General features: G+C 43.5%; 1 protein-coding gene across 6 annotated transcripts in view; it reads left to right on the top strand.

Moving 5' to 3' along the window:
• LOC109858017 (serine/threonine-protein kinase 26) overlaps positions 1 to 17,673 on the top strand; it is a 97,447-nt gene that overhangs the window by 70,842 nt on the left and 8,932 nt on the right. For all 6 annotated transcript variants that reach the window (XM_020434897.1, XM_020434898.1, XM_020434896.1 and 3 more), the window contains one exon: positions 10,189 to 10,413. In XM_020434897.1, coding sequence (XP_020290486.1) covers positions 10,189 to 10,413 — 225 coding nt within the window. The remainder of the gene's footprint in view (positions 1 to 10,188; positions 10,414 to 17,673) is intronic.

Consider the following 17,673-nt stretch of genomic DNA (forward strand, 5'->3'; position numbering starts at 1 on the left):
CCTGTCTTCTTGCCAATACTGGCCCGATATCGGTCCTGTCTTCTTGCCAATACTGGCCCAATATGAATGCCAAACACTGGTGAACAAACGGGCCAATATTGGTCCTGTCTTCTTGCCAATACTGGCCCAATATGAATGCCGAACACTGGTGAACAAACGGGCCAATATTGGGCTGTTATAAAATACAAAAATGGGACAATACTGGACCAATTGTCAATATCGAGTATCGGCTATAAAGGTTGTTGGGCCATTGTTGGCCTAGTAGTATTACTGGAAGTCTGTCGGCAATTCTTACATGGGTGATGTCGTTCTCAAATTGCTGAATTGTGCGACTAGTTGCGCGACTATCGCGCGCGATATCACTTCAATATCGTTTTTACGTTGTTTAATCTCGTAATTTTATAGCATACAATACAAACATGTAAATACAAGTGAACGGTCGATGAAGGTTATCTCTCGGCTCCGCGATTAAATTCCGGAGAAAATCTTGGAGATGATTCTCCCTCGGTTGGTCTTAGCACAAACCGCGAATGAAACTTCAAGATGCAGACACGGATCGTTTTGCGAAAAGAATACACGAGAGGAGATTCGCGCAACGTTGGTATTCGAAAGAGAGAGAGAGAGAGAAAGAAAGAGACCAACCAGTTTCGTTCGTAAAGTCCAGACGAGTTCTAAACCCGAGCTTGAAATCCGAGATACGTCGAGATACGCTAGAAAGTGGTTGGGTGTCGCGTTTCGGTTCGGCCGATCGAATGTTCCGAGCCCGTCTGTCCCCGGGGATGGGAAAAAAAGTCGATAGGTTTGCGGTTCGGGCGAAACGTTCGAGCGCGAGGCGCGAGATGTGACAAGGGAAGCGTTTTAAACCAATTTCTTTGGTTGTAATTTAATTATTCCCCGTGCAAGTCTCACCGAATACTTTTGTGTTTCCATTATTTCATTATTCGAGTAATAACATTTGAAATTTCAGACAGAATATTCCTCACTACTCTTTTTTTCTTTCTTGCACAAAACGAAACGTTTTAACAACCGAATGTTTCGCATAAAATTAACATTTGAGAAAGAACAATCTTTAATTCCAAAACTGTTATTTTTTTTTGTTTCTCGTGTTTTACAAAATTACCGAGTTTATGTTGCACGTCGCAACGCGTGCGATACATTTTTTTCTTTCGGTAACGCGGACAGTGTCGCGTGTCTTGATTTTTTTTCGAGATGTCCTGCATTTTGCAGTAATGCATCAATCATAATAAAACGAGACGCGAACAAAAGAGTGTATGCATGGCGGCAGCGACAGCGGCGGCGGCGCGAGCGTTCCGGTGCACCGTGGAAATACCGGTGTAACAGGATTCTCGTGGACCGTAAGATCTCGCACGGCGTCGCGCATGCTTTTTTATGCCTTCTCTTCTTCTTTCGGCCGAGGCCAGCGCAAGGTCGACTCTCACTGTATCTCGTCGCACACGTGCGAACTCGCGCAAGGATGTTCGAAACGAGAAACGATCGGAACGGAGAGAGCGTGCGTTTCGAGATTGCCATCGAATAACTGACGCTTCTTACTTTACCGGTACATCGCGCGTATAGATTACATTGTTTGAGTTTTATATTCTTGTTAATTTGTCAATTCGATAATGAGCAACGCACGGAGGAAATGATACTTGTGTCACATTTCGCACCGGATATTATCTCTCTCTCTAACGATAGTTTGCATTATTATTTAATTATCAGCGCGTCATTATTAATTTATCATTGTCACAATTGTTCTCATAGCTGACGTGTTTTATTGTCACCACTGATACAACAATTTACGTCAGACTGGATTTTTTTCTGATCGAAACGCTAGTTTGCATTATGTTATTTTGCGTAATTATTAATCAGCGCTTTATTGTTAATTTATCATTGTTTACACAATATGTTCTCATGGGTGACGAGTCATTGTCACGGTGTAATTTACACTCATAGACCTTTCTGCGTAACATTTGACCTTTCTCTCTCTCTCTCTCTTTCGTTGTCCCACTATTTCGTCGTCGGCTGGAAAAATACTTGCGTTTGTAAAACGCAACTTTGTTCACGGGAAAAATAAATGCGCGCGGCGAAACGCTCGATTGTCCACTTCGAAACGAACGGCGACGAGGTTTTATAGCTGCTTTCTCTCTCTCTCTTTCTCTATCTGCAATAACTTATAAGTATCGCGCGGACTCGTTCGAAACACACAGTTTATTCTACGGTATGCGACGTTTTTCCGCGCGCGGAATTAGGTTCATATTCCTCTGGATGCGCACATTTCTCTTCGGCGCGCGTACAACAATCTACTCGATGGCGAGCGCGCTTCTCATATTTATGACGTACGGGATAAATTGCATCCGGGAATGCGGCGCGTAATGTCCTGCTCGCGCGTCCTGAGCAAGCATCTCTGATCAGACCGACGGCGATCCGCGGCTTTTACGCGCCGCTCGTGCGGTTACTGCTGTGGCATTCTGCGCGCGCGAATCCGCGTATTGTATATCGCGGCGCGATGCGTGCGCTCGGCTGCATACATAAATAAACAGTTATGGGTGTGTAATGCCGCGCGCATATAATTCGCATGCAAGTTGTCGCAAACCTCGCGTAGTGACGTACGCGACGGAAAACGTCGTTCTATCATTCAATCTCGCTGAGACGCGCGAGATCTGTTCATCGCGTCCTCCACCCGCGCGACCGTGAAATTTATTCGCGCATGGATTTTGATCCATGACGGTTATTTTAGGTCGACACGGGTCAGGTGTGTGTAGTCGCGCCTCTTCAAATACATTAATTGTAATTACGAGGGTACGATAAAGTCCCTTGTTCAAACAGACTCTCTGGCGTTGAGTGGATCAACGGTGGCAAAACACACGCACACACATGCATAACGCTGTCATTTATCACTCGGATAAGAATCAGGCAGCGTATCGCGCGAATACGTTCGGAAATGTCGCGAACGATAATAAAGCGCGCGTTAATTATGCTCCGTGTGCTCGCGCGCCTTTGTATATACATGTATATAAATTATATATATATATATATATATATGTGTGTGTATATATTTACCACACACCGCAACAAAGCGTAACCGTGACGGGAATATCGCAAATGTAGAAGGACATACATTATTCAAGTTGCGCGATCGTACATGATTAAACTGCGCAAACACAACGCGCGCGAAACATCAACTACGAGTTTGCTGAAATTTTGCGACGAATTCCGACAATTCGTCTTATCGTGTGTTTGCGTACATGCTCCTCGATTGATCGCGGTTTCCTAAGTCGTAGCTCGCATGATAATTCTAATAAAGAACGTTCGCGTTATTCACGTGTCGCGGCGTCAAGGTTCTTCTTTTCAAAGTCCACGCTGTATATATATATATAGGTATTGCTTTGGCGAAACGCGCGTTATTCCATAACGCGCATCTCGCGTGCCGCGGTTTCTCATTATCTCGTATCAGCGGGCGCAGTGGTATTTCGCGATTAAGGAACTGTGCGATACGGTTCGAATTCCGCGCGTTCGTTCAACTTCGCGATTGAGCACGCGATCGGAAGGAAATGCTCTGCGTTCGCGCTTCAACGGCCGCGTTATTGCTATTATATTACAGCGTGTTCGATAATCGATTTTGAATTCGAGCGCGCGCGTCTCAAAAGCCCGATCCTCGTCGGAGATCGCGCGCAATTTTCGCGGAGGACGCAATTTTCTTTTTTGTAATTCGCGTGCCAACCCGATAAAAAGAATCTGCCGCGATATAATGTATGCGCATTTGCATTATTTTTTTTTTGTTTCGTTTTTCGATCGCGGACGTGGATAAGCAAAAATTATAAATGTAAATACGAGAGGCACGTCACACACATACACACAAAGAGAGAGAGAGAGAGAGAGAGAGAGAGGCCGGGGAAAGTTTATGCCCCGTGTCATGCCGTGGAAAATTTCGCCGTGTGCTACACACCGGAAATGTGCGCATTCATTACACGTTTTTGCGCGTTTAGCGTAAATCCGTTTTCTTTTTACACCGATGTACACAGAGAGAAGATTGTGCGACACGTGTATTGTGCTTCTCGATGATCATCGTTCGAAATAATCACGTCGGTGCTTCAATTGTACAAGCGCTCTTTTCTCCCAACGTTGAAATTATCTTATTACTCTGAGAAACGGGGTCGAGAAACAAAGTTTAAACGGGAAAGCGCGATAAGAGATCGGCAAATCTATTAGCCGCGGGGAGGAGATTGGTTGGTGTATAAGATTGATAAATGGCTGAAAACTAAACGTAGCAACGGTAATATTATCATATTGCTGTTGTTGACAAGTTTGTCATCTTTTGAAAGACCAAGTGTCAAACATTGGCTTATGTAAGTGTGACAGTTTGTCAGTGACTCGAGACAATGTGCACCAGCTAGCTCACGTTTCTTCCACTGCGATGATCAAAATTTATGAAGATTGTCAAATATAGTTCTTTTTCGTTTTCTATTTATTTTCGAATCTGAGGAAAATGGTGGAAAGAAATTTTCGAGCACAACAACGAAGTCGTCGATAAACCGCAAACGGTTATACTCTGATTTGTCATTGCTGTTTGTTCTTCTGAAGAATAAAATTTGTCGACGACAATGTTGACGCTACTTCTCACATCGCTATTCGCGTGCTGTTTCGGATACTTATCAATCGCTCCATGTATTATGCAACGCGGCGACGGCGCAGTGGAGCGTGCGAAAGCGCATACGTTTACCCGGTTATAATAACAGCGGTTTGATCATTCAATCTTAATTAAATGAATATTCATGCGCAAAGTTTTCAGTTGGCGGAGAAAGAGGAACAGAGAAAAAGAGAGGAATATCGTGACGATCGAGAAAACGTCTGCGGGCGCCCAATGTCGATCGTTAGAGATGCGCTGAGAGGAGTTCGGTGTTCTCGCACAACGTTGTTCCAAACGTGGATGTATAATAACAGGATATTCGCGCTCGCGATTAAGCTGGAAATTCCGAAAGTGATTCAAGTGAGAAGGAATATGCGCCACGTCTCGCTGCGCCACGTGCCTAGGATATGATTCGACCTCATTTAAGTCGAGATTAATTCATCAAGAGAGATGTGTGTGCGTGTGTATATATGTGTGCGAGCTCCGCCGAAATTAAAGTTTAAACGACACTTGAGCGAGCAGCGACGCGATTCTCGAGCAGAGAGCTGGGAAAATACTCGCGCGCGCGCGCGCGCGCTCTTGATGATGGCGAATCGTGTGCTCGTTCCGCTGTTAAACGAGGCAAAATTATCAGGAAAACACTTGGACACGTACTTGCCAAGTTTCCTGAGTTCGCCCCGCCTATTTATGCTAATGTCAAACAAATTCCGCGACTAGACGCGAATTAATATTCGCCTCGTGCGCCAAGAAAAATCTTTCGAAAAGAGAGAGCGCGAGTCATTAAGATATTATATTTGCGCATTGATTTTGATTTATTTTTACGAGTTTAAATATTTATTTCAATTCCGTGCAAAATCTTTCTCGCGAAACGATACATTTTTTCTCGAATCTTTTCTCTTCGCGCGGCTTGTGCGGAAGAGTTCGCGCGCAGATATGTCGCGTATCATTCTGATTTCAGACCGGAGCGTGCTTTTGTCTTCGCTCGCTTTATTATTGTCAATATTGACCGTGCTGATTGATCTACTCGCGCCGCGTCAGCCCGCACCTACCTCGTGTGCATTCTCTTGCGTCGCTTCGCTTGCACTCGCGTTTTCGTGTACACGCGAAGAGAATAGGGCGAACGATCGCAATTTTTCATCAACCGTGTAATAAGACAAAAAAAAAGCAATATAGCTGGATACTAGTACGATGCCTTCGTTTTATGGCGAATTACCCGCGTACCGTCCGTTTCTACATACACTTTGCAAGAAAAATACATTTGAAAATTTATGAGGGACTTGAAAAGAGAAGAAGAAAATTAATATTTATAACGTAATTTTAATACATTTACAGCTCACACACACATTTAATATGTTCGAAATATTAATTCAATTTTAACAATAATGTAAGCACGATGTGTGTAATGATGATTGTTAATTTGGTTTTATTTTTATTTTGATTTTGTTGTATTTAATTTTTATTCAATTCTCTTCAACCGAATTTTGAATGATTTTACGTGTTGTATAATTTTATTTTCTGAAACTTCATTCAATTCGTCGAGGCAAATTTTGCGCAACTCTTTTGTGAAATATGACAATCGCGCCGGAATGCGCGTAATATAAACCGCATTTATATTTCGCTTGCTCGAGGTTTCTATATTTTAATCGAGAGAAATCAAACAAACTTTTGTCGCGAGAATTAACGATCGCGCTAACGTAGAAAAACAAAACCGCCTGCGCTCAATCTTTCGTGTGTTTAACTTTTGCTCGGCCGTGTTTTAAGATTCTACTCAGGCGAAACACTGCCGATTTGTTATGCATTCAGATTCTCAAAGAGCAACTTAAACATATGATAATGAAATTCTTCTTTGGCACACAACAATCCGTTTGCAGCAACAAAGATATACTCTTTACTTCTCTAACTCGATTCAGAGTCACAATATGGCTCGGCGAAATTTTCCGTAAAAGCGACGTTAACAGTCGCAATATCGTAAGTGTTTTCTGAATTTGTATTCAGGTCCGGAAGAGCGGGAGATTGCACGTACACGCCGTTCAAGAGACGAGAGAAAAAGAGAATATATTTTTATTTTGTTTCTTTTAATATTGCGGAACAGATTCAACTTGCAAAACTTTTTTCTCTCAACTTGATATTCTATTTGGTAATATTTTATTGCAAGTGTGTAATGTATCTTGTGTGCGCTTGATGCGTGTGCCTGACATGAGTTGCATTGTTGTTGTTGTTGTTGTTTTACCCGAATCAGAATATTGCGAATAGGGTTAGGTATCGGTACGTTCTCATCGTCGGAGGGGGGGAGGTAGAACAATCGCAGCTTCTTGGTACTAATGCGATCCCGTTGTAGTCCGACAGTCTCGAGTTCCCTGATGAAGTCGACACGTTTATCTTAGCAGACGCGGCGCGGAGTCTATTTGAGCTCGTCTCTCTTAAAAGGACGGTTGAGAGATGAAACACTTGAGACGACGGCGGTTACACTTCTTAATTAAGATGTGTCAGAACGATATCAAACTTGGTGTTATCCGGCAAATTATTTCAGTTCCGTGTTCAACGAAGCGATATTATTATCAAATGAAAGTTTCTTTGTGCGAAGGAGAGAAGGGGAAGAGAGAGAGAGAGAGAGCACGAGAAAAAGATTTAGATTAATTCGGGAAAATTTAATGTGTGAACATCGCTCGCGGTGATGAGAATTTAACAGACGGAGGAAGTCAGATATATCACGTCCGAACGCGTGATAAATCGGACGTATAAATTTTCATGTACGAGTGTCAGACTTCGCGCACTGACCTATCAGTTTTTTTTTTTTATCGGATAGAATGAATCACACACACACAGACTGACTTGCTTGAAAAATGTCAGTGAGTTCTCGCGGAATGAATGTAAGATAGTTTGAAAAATGTTTTGAAAAAAAAAAACAAAAAAACACTTATCGGTTTGTCAAAATATTTTACACGTTAGATGAATTGTGTGAAATTAATTTTCCACAAATTAACCGAAAATCACAGCGTTAAATTGCAGCGTTACATTCGCAGATGCCACGACGGTAATATTGTAATCCAACCGCAGTTTACACAGACAACATGTGTCTAATTCACTGACGTATTATTGCCGCGTTGTGATACATCGCGTATTGTGTTGCGCAATCTGAGCGAGAGATTTTGTGAATTGCAGCAGCTGATAACGACGCACGCACAATGGCACGAGGCTTCCTCGCGCGCGTGTGCGATGCGCGCGGCCAGCAATTGAGCGCCCTTGGCAACCCTACGTCAATTTCATCATATCCGTTGATCATATCTGGGTCAAAGATAGACCAACGGGAAACCTGTGTGTGTGTGTGTGTATGCGTACACATCGTGGCGCGTGGTTAATGTAGTTTAGAACAGGCGTGTCCATCAAAGCGCGAATTGCTAGCCAAACTACGTACGGTCTGACGCGAAGTGAGGAGTTAGTTTCCTCTTGAGATTTGAAGCATCATTTCACGAGAAAATACAATTTTATTAATTGCGCTACGGTTGAATTAGTTCAATTAATTAAATTAGAGAGAGAAAGAGAGAGAGAGAGCCACGGTGCCATATCGCTTGACTACGAATGGAAAAAGAAAAACGAGAAACATTTAATTGCCCTTCCATCAACAATCGCGCTAATTGTTCCGCGAAATATAGAGAGAATGCAACAATATTTGCTCAAGTGGAAAATTATGTTACCGTATATACACAGCGTATAAATCGCCAATCACATATTTGCGCTATTCGTGTGTTAAATATAAAACGCTTTGGGAGATATAATTCACAGTGAATTTACAGTAATGCACTTCTCTGTAATTTTGTGTTTTGCATATTATATGTATATTGCTCTCGCGCGATTATGAAGTTAATGGGGGAAAAGCGCGCGCGCGTGTTAATGAAACCGACGAGCGAAACGCGTTCTCGCACGCAAGTCCACGCGAAATGAAAGCGATCGGATTCCGACGGTGGAAAAACAAAAACCTCTCCTCAAATCCATCATTGCGATAAAACGCCCCGCCAGTCATGAAATGCCCTCCGTCGGATATACGGAGAGAATTTGCAAAGCAAATTTCCCGGATTTTACCGACGGATTTTTATTCCGTTGCTCTTAAAGCCCCCATCCCGTCGGGTTTCGAAGCTTCGTTTTAATCTCGCCGCCGCTGCGCTCTGATATGAGCTTTCAGTTTACTGACTTTTTGCGCGATTTGCGGATTTCGGGCGGAAGAGAGAGAGAGAGAAAGAGAGCGCGCGCGCACACACACGTGCATATTCAGTAGCGCACTCGGGCGTCCGACACAAATTAGCGTTTCTGGCGTTTTCGACGCGTTTATCAGCGAGTTTAATTTTCCGAAAAAACCGAAGAAGAGACAATGAAAAAAGCTTTATATGTTATCCGCGCGCGCGGATATTCGCACATCGAGTAGATTATAATCGCATTGTCATCGTTTCGTAGAGACATGCGATTAAATTAACTTTATTCGTTTTTCTTCTTTGTTCTATTCACAAAATGTTGCTTCAAAAAGAATTTTTGGAAAATTTGAAAGGACAAATTAAACCCTTTGTTAAGATATAAACGATATATATATATATATATTTAATTCTTTATCTTTTCTCTCGTTGCCATTTTATTTACGAGACAACGTTTTTGCGAGTCCGGCGAGTGGAATGTCCGCGGCGACGTTCTCGCGCGTTTCCTTCGACCGCGGAATCTTCGACTTTCGGGACGAGACAAGAAAGGATCGGTGGTGTTGAGTTTCTGGTGAATTCTCTCTGTTTCTTTTCTCTGTTCGCGCGCTAACCACACCACGCGTAAACCACGTTCCGCGCCGATTAAAGACGACTTAGCCGACGACGACGTCGCGTTTAAACGTGTTTTCGAGATGGCGGAAAGGTGCCGAGGAAACGTGCGGAGAATGCGCCGAGATGAAGGTCGTAATTTATTAAATGTCGCAAGAGTAATGTCGCTCCTTAGCGCGAGTAGCTTCCGAGCGCGCGAAGAAGAAATGTACACTCTCATCCTCGAGTCTAAATAGCGGATTAGACCGTAGAGAACGGTTTCATTTGTCGAGCTGCTCAGCTGAGACACACTCCTGTGTCATAACTCGCTATAAGTAGATTCACTGCGCGATTCACGACGCGTGTATTTATATATCTCGCGAGCGCTTTATCATATCACACACTGTGTGTAACGTACATATATGTCTCAAAGAAGTTTGCGAGAAATGTGTGTAATTCACTTCGTTTGCGTTCAAAGAAGGTGAAAAGCTCGTTACTCGCGGTTGCTTCTTTCTCGACGATGCGCGGCGTTGTGACATCACGTGTCGTCTCATAGAAAGAAGCCAAGGAGAACTGCATTTCTGATGCTTGCGATACGACTGCATTTATTATCTCAGTCCCTGACGGTCACGAAGAAAGTCTTCGTGGGCGTTGCGTCATCAGAAAAATCCGCGGAATATGTTTTTTTTTTTTTGCACGAGAGTCGAGACGTCGCGACGGCAACGAACAAGACGAACAGATACACACATCCGAATGACAATCTAATCGGAGACTGTTTTTCTGTTGCAGAAGGTGGATCCTGAGCTGATATTCACTAAACAGGAAAGAATCGGAAAAGGCAGCTTCGGCGAGGTTTTCAAAGGTATCGACAACAGGACCCAGCAAGTGGTGGCCATTAAGATCATCGATCTCGAAGAGGCGGAAGATGAGATCGAGGACATACAGCAGGAGATCATGGTGCTGTCGCAATGCGACAGCCCGTACGTCACCAAGTATTACGGGTCTTACCTCAAAGTGAGTAAAAAAAAAAAAATAAAAAATAAATCAAACGAACAAAACTCTTCAAAAGTTAACGTAAATCTCGCAGAGAATTATAAAAAAACAAAAAATTCGGAAAACAGATAATCGGACGCGAGAATGTCCGGGATGTCGCGTGAGAAAAACAATATCTCGGTATGTTTTAAAAGCGCTTGTTGTTACACAAGCGTGTCAAAACTGTTATATTTTCGCTGACGATACAAAATGTCGGGCACACCTCTTTTTATCGCCGTTCTGTCTCGACGAATCGCTGCGGTATAATCGCGCGCGGATATATGACGAAAAATAAAAGACCGCTATCGAGGGCACTTGGCCGTTACGCCCTCCGTCATTTTTCATACGGCAAAGAATAGGAAGGGCTTGACGCTCGGTTAACTATCGCTTCCGGCTCGGCTGTGACGCGTCGCGTCGTTCGATGCTTCCGCTTCCTGCGAACGAGATTCAACAAGCACGCCGAGATCGACAGTACACGTACCGGCGAAATTCTCGTTCTCTCGCGTTAATAAATCCATCGCATCTGAATATTTTAATGACACATTTGTGCATTACAAATTTAAATAAATATGCAGTTTTACAGATCACTCTCCGATCCCAACAATTTTGACATATGTTATCAAGGTTATCTCCCCGAACAATAATATGAAGATTTTAGTCGTCGGTCGTCGTTTGTCAAAAAGTTATAAACAAAATAATTTGTGTTAATACACTCTTATTTTCCGACACTATGTACATTTTGTATTATTTTTCTTCTTTATTATTTACAATATTTTGCAGTGCATGTCTGTTGTTATTGTAATACATTTATAAATATTAGTTCGCAATTCAATATCATTTAGTGGATGTATTTCCGATATTATTGTGAAAAATTTGTCTATACGTTCCTCGTATACGTAACGGCGTTTGGCTTCTTAACAAGACTACTTTGTTTATTGTTTATGTTTTTTTTATTCGTGTTGTAAACATGTAGGCAGAGGGAGCTTCGCTTCTTCTCCTGCACTCTCCTCGAAAATACACTCTTGACATGAAGCGACATTTAATCGAAAGCCGTTCTTCATTTTTTCTCGAGGAGGATGCAGGGGGAAGGGCAAAGCCCGCCCTGCCTACACGCTTACAACACAAACAAAATGTACATGGTGTCGGAAAATAAGAGTTTATTTATAAAACTTCTTTTGTTTATAACTTTTTAACAAACAACGAGCAACGGTTAAAATCTTCATATTATTACTCAGGGAGGTGACCTTGACAACATATGTCAAAATTGTTGAGATCAGATGGTGGTTCGTATAACTGCATATTTATCCAAAAATTTATTTAATATTTGCAAAAAAGTAACGAGAGCCGATAAGATTTTATCTTTTTTTCATCTGAATTATTTCTCCGAGAAACACTACACCTTTCTTTTTGAGAGAAGATCTTTCTGCTTTCGAACGCGATCCTGTACCGTTCTATCGCGCGCGCCGGGAAAATCATGTCGATCAACGGGATCGAGATCGAGCGGAAAGGTCGCGCGGACGGTTATCCGTTTGCATAAGTTTCACGTTCTCTTGGCGACCTCTGCTTGAACCACACGACGAAGAGTTACTTTTTTTTTTTTTTTTTTTTGTACGCGAATCCGCGTCGACACGCTTTCGATGTTGAACGAGAGAAGGAGAGAGAAGAGGGAGAGAAGCGTTTTTCTCGCTGTATATCCGTTTTGTGTTGCATTATACCCTCAAAGCTTCCCCGGAGCTGTTTGCGACTTCGCGAGAAAGAAGAAAGGCGCAAACATTGTTCGCATTCTTCAAATGAATGCCGGAGCAGTCTTGGGCGACTTTTTAGGACGAATTTTTTTCCCTCGGACAAAATGGCTTAATAACACGGTGTTTTTTCGCGGATTATTCGCGTCACATTTTTTTATTCTTTTAAATTTTAATTATATTTGTTTAAATCACTTTGTCTATTTACGTTGTTTTGTCATTAAACGCGCAAATTCGGTTAAGAAGATCTTAACTAAATCTTGTGCTGATATATATTTGAAACTTTCGCTCTCAAAATCCGTTTTCAAATTCCTTTTGGAAGACATTTCTAAATATTTAATTTATCTCTCGCGCCAAACAAAATTATCGAACACAACGTCGTTATCTCTCGGTGACATCTTGTAAATAACAAACTTGTTCCCAGTAGCGACGACCAACTTCCACTCGATGAGAAACATCGTCGCGACGAATAAATCATAAACTTTCCGAATTGCATAGAGACAAAGTGAATCAACGCGATTGTTATCGAGAATAGTTGAGCGACCCGTTAATTGCGGCAGAGATTTGCACCCTCGCGCGAAGACACCGTGTGCGCATCGAAACGAGAATTACTTCTACGCTTGCAGTTTCCTTCATTTTTTTTTTTTTTTTTTTTTTTATAGCCGAGAAGCGTGAAAACTCGGTATGCGATTGCTTGTGAAATGAAGCGGCGCTCTCGTGGCCCTTCCGACCGAGGGAAGTTTGCTTAATGATCCCGCGAAACGGTCATTAACGATCGTTAGTTACTTGCTCCCGCGAGCGTGAACAATTCGAGTCGCGAAATACGTCGTTCTTGCCAATTTGCGCGTGCCGGAACGTCTGCGAAAATAAAAACGCGGGCGGTGCCGCGCTCACGCGCCTTTGTACAGAGACGGACAATCGATAGTAATGATGAAACTTGCGATTAATAATGCAAAAGAAAAACATATACACACGAACGACGTTGTTGCAAACCCGTTACGAACGATGCGGGGACTCGTCGAGGTAATGAGATGCGCAAGTGTGTTTAATTAGCATAATCGCATGAAAATATGCGGTGTGTGTGCGCGCGCGCGCGTGTGTACACGCGTTAGCTAAATAAAATGTTAACTTTTTTAAACAATTTTTTTGTTATACTTCAGACTACAAGTTTTATTTGCGTCACGAACACGTGACATTTGCGAAATAAAAAACGCGTTCAAGTAGTAGAAGCAAAGTAAAGAGAATTCCGCAAAAACTTTGGTAAATGTCGAAGGAGGAGCCGCCGCCTCGATTGCGTGATATTTCCTCATCTCTCGCGGCATCTCTCTCTCTCTTTCTCTTTCTACTTCTCTTCCTCCTCTTCGGCGTTTTCCGTTTCTCCGCGCGACGCGGGAACAATGCCTGGAAGATGAACATCCGCGCGCGATGACACATCGACGATTATTGCGAAGAGGTAGGCAAAAGGTAGGCTCGGGTGCCTACGCGATCTGTCTACGCGCCTGATGTCATCGTGTAACGGGTGTGCGCGGCCACACTCGTATCGCCTCGATTTTGCGCGGCTTTCCTCTGCCTTCGGAAACTGTTATTAAGCCCAAGATCAAGTCGGTCAGCAACGGTTATCGGACGACCGGTGCGCGCGTTATCCTCGATTTGTTTCGCCCTCTCCCTCCCCCTCCCCCATGTGGGATCACACATACACGTTCACCGCGTACGAGCGCGGATGAAGATCTTCCGTCTGTTTTTCTAAGATGCTCTTTTTTTTTTGCGCGCGCGCATCGCGAGATAAATTATTTCCCCGCGGTCGCGTAGAGAAGAAAAACAACTTCGCAGATGCGTGCGATATACAAAATACCGTGCCGTTATACGCGTGAAAAACAGCTGTACGGTAAACTCTCGCATCGCGTTTCTCGTGTGATTGTATTCGCAAAAATTTTTTATAAAAACTCAAACGCTATTGTGCGGAGAATCGAAAATGTGTTTAATTATAGAAAATCGAATCCGCATAGAAAAAAAAAGGCCGACGCAGATGTTCGCACGATGATTATATTTATTCATTCGAAATATTACAAAGGAAGATCTGTAGGGAAAGGGGGGGAATAATCTCTCTCTCTCTCTCTCTCTCTTTCTCTCTCTCTTGATTGTTCGAGGTTTATTGCAGAACATTTGTGCATCTCTGAAAATATTATACATGTATAGATGCGTGTGTACGTTGGATGAACCAGGCGAGAGATGACTCTCGCGCAATACTCAGCGCGCGGCACTCCTTCGGGTTTCTCAATTCCGGATGTATCGATTGACGATTTGTACGAAGGCGTCTCGTTGCGATTCACTCCGCTCGTCGTTCTTCTCTCTCGCGCGCGTTCGTTAAGAAGGCGGCTCTAAAAATATTGCTCCATTATCGATAGTTTAAAAATATTGTTTCACTATCAAAGTATCATCAGACTGATGAAGCAAAACGGTGTCTCTCGTCGTTTTGCACGGTTTCTCCGAAGTAGCTTTTTTTTTTTTTTTTTTTATAGCAGTTTGATAATTTAATTGTTGTTTTTTTCGTACCCTTTAATTATCGCGGTGTGTTACACTGGCGGTCTTAACAAACGCAATTATCAATCAGATAATTAGCATTAACAATTGACTTCCGCGCGAATGCCGACGTATTGCGATAATTAGTTCGGGACGATTTTTGCGCGGAACGGATTTTACTTGTGGCACGTAATATCTGAGCGGGTTATTATTAAGGGAGCAAAAATTCCCGACGCTTTTCCCCCCGTTTAACCTTATTATATTCGGTTCATTGTGCCCGGAACAAAAGACAATAGCTAGCTGGCAGCGCTCGCTCGCTCGCGCGCGTTTTGCGCTCCCGCTTAGAGGAGCGGCCGAGATTTTATGAATGAACGAGTATAATTGGCTGGTTATTATGCGGCCACTTGTCTCGACGAATGTCTGGCCTCTTAATGAAATTACGGTATATTCTCGCCGCTTGCATTTCCTAGAGGTGGTTTTCGAGGGAATATCAATGTGCGCGTCTCTCTCTCTCTCTCTCTCTCTCTTTCTCTCACTCACTCACTCCGTTACCTTATCTCGCAAACAAACTAGCCTGGCAGCAGCAGCACGTGCGCGCCATTTGAAATTGCAATTTGCCATTAATTCGCGACGGTAAAATCCCTCGCTCGCGAAGAAGGAGAGGAGCGTCAAGTAGGTCGCGTGTCAATTTTCCACAGTAACCACCGCGATTCTATCATTTCCTCAACTTAGCGGCGAGATTTACGGTCAGCGGTTACCAACGCGTTCTCCGATAATGGCCGCGGTCGATAGTGGAGAAGGGTACTTTAACTCTTTGCGACCTTACGTCACGACGCACGTGATGTCCGCCCCGATCGTGTTGCGGTGGATGTTGTCGTTGTCGCATCGTGCGCGAGAGTAACAGAAGAGACTTCGAGCTACGCACCGCAGAGAGTTGAAATTCGAATAACACACGAGAGGGAAATAAATATTAAACTCTCTTCGTCCGGAACCCTCATCGCGCGCGTTTCCTCTCCCGAAAGGGGTGTTTCACCCTGACGTACGCGTAGTGCAACGCAACATGCAAAATGGGAGACAGGCGAATGGGTGATTAATGGGAACGGGTTGATCTCTTTTTCTCTTTCTCTCTTATTGCTTTTTCTGGCGCGCGCGCGCGCGCGCGCGTTATATGTCCTTTTGTTCGTGCGTTTCGCGAAATGGCAGGAGTGCCGCTGGCATTGATGGACGACGCGACGGAATTAATCTTCGCTCTACGAGGTTCCGTCTTTTTCGGCGCGGCTCGTTCGCGCGCGACTAAAACGCCGAATTAAACATCGATAAATCGCAATGTGCTCGCGAGAGTAAATCGGCTCAACTCCATTCAGACGCGCAAAACAAAACAGTTCATTCGAAACATCGAAATTGTACGAGATTACCAGTTCGCGTAAATCTCGCGTATATCTCTTCGTTACATACTGATTATTCCGCTTTGATTGTCGCGCGGCTATTGCAATTCTTTCTCAAAAAAATACGCGCGTTGATCTCGCACATTCGAGTAGCTCGAGACTGACACGCTTCTTTCAAGAGAGAAAGGAAAAAATCGAAAGATAAATTTTGCTAAATAATTGGAAACGATATCAATAGTTTCCGCATAATTGATCAAATGGATTTTATTCTCCGACGAAGTTGCGAAATGAAGCGCCGTCTGTCGTCATTCGACGAGAGTGAAAGTAGCCGATTGCCGGGCTCCGTCAATTAACCATAATTGCAGTGTACGGTGGAAGGTGAGAGAGAGAAAGAGAGAGGAAAGGGGAGTGAAAAATAATCGTCGACTAGGCGAGGAGCGTGTCTATTTTCGGATCGTGTCAAACGAGAGATCCAAGCCATTAGGAAATTGGTCGACTAATAATAACCCTCTTGCTAGGATTCGCAACCCGTTACGTGAGGCGTGTAACTTCTTAAAACTCGTTATTGTGTCGTCGGTGACGAATAGAAGATCACGTGCCGTAATTTCAACCCTCAGGGGAGAATCGACACTTTTTTCTTCGAAATCTCGTAAATACTTTTTCTGCACATTGTGTAATTAATAAAACGTAATAGAAAAATACAATTTAAATTAAATAATTGTAATATCTTTTTTTTTAATTAGTTGTTAAAAAAAAAAAAAAAAAAGAAAAAAAAAAAAGAAAACCAAGAGCAAGGAAGAAGAATAAATTGCACAGCTGTTGATCGATATCTGTTATCGACTATCTGCCCCCAATAGGGTCTCATTAACCGTCTTCTTGATTAGAGATTAACTCCGCGATTTACTTCCTTGTTATCTCCCACGTTTATCTCGGGAATCGATATTCTTCGATATCGAGCCACGGAGTGGCTCGATAAATCCTCGCCGATTGCCTTGTCATCCTTCTCCCACGATGCGGAGCATGGGAAGACAAAGGGTCTTCGAACGGTGGCGTGACATAGCAACCACCCCTCCGCGTAGAAAATCCGCAGAAACGACCGGCGGTCGAAATCACCGTCGTGAGTTGAACGAACTCCCTCCTCCGCTTCCCCTGAACTGACCGTCGTCTCTCTACCTCTTGAAGATCTGGACGGGAAAAAGCGGGGCTCACTTGGGACATGACCGGTGATAAATGGTGTGCTATTTTATGGTCAGTCATGCTCTCGCCAATCCTGGCGAATGGCGACTGCCCCGGCGCGGTCACTTGCTTAAACTACGAAAATTATTCGCCATAAAACGACGCGTGGCGTCCGCCTCGAGCAAAGGTCTCTCGGGAGTGACTTATAGAATTTCTCACAGAAACGGGCTGGGAGATATCTTTTGTAGGGAAGACGTACGACGTGAAAAATCTGACGCTGTACACGTTCTCTCGCCTTTTGCGTTCCTCTCTTTTTCCATCGTTCGGCGGTGAAAGCAAGATAATGACATCTTTCTGCTCAGAAATCATGGCAATCTCTTCTCTATTTATTTTGCCAACAAATCGCAATTGTTCCAACG

This window comes from Pseudomyrmex gracilis, unplaced genomic scaffold (assembly GCF_002006095.1).
Source record: "Pseudomyrmex gracilis isolate BER0280 unplaced genomic scaffold, ASM200609v1 scaffold_180, whole genome shotgun sequence".
In the NCBI taxonomy this organism is placed as follows: domain Eukaryota; kingdom Metazoa; phylum Arthropoda; class Insecta; order Hymenoptera; family Formicidae; genus Pseudomyrmex; species Pseudomyrmex gracilis.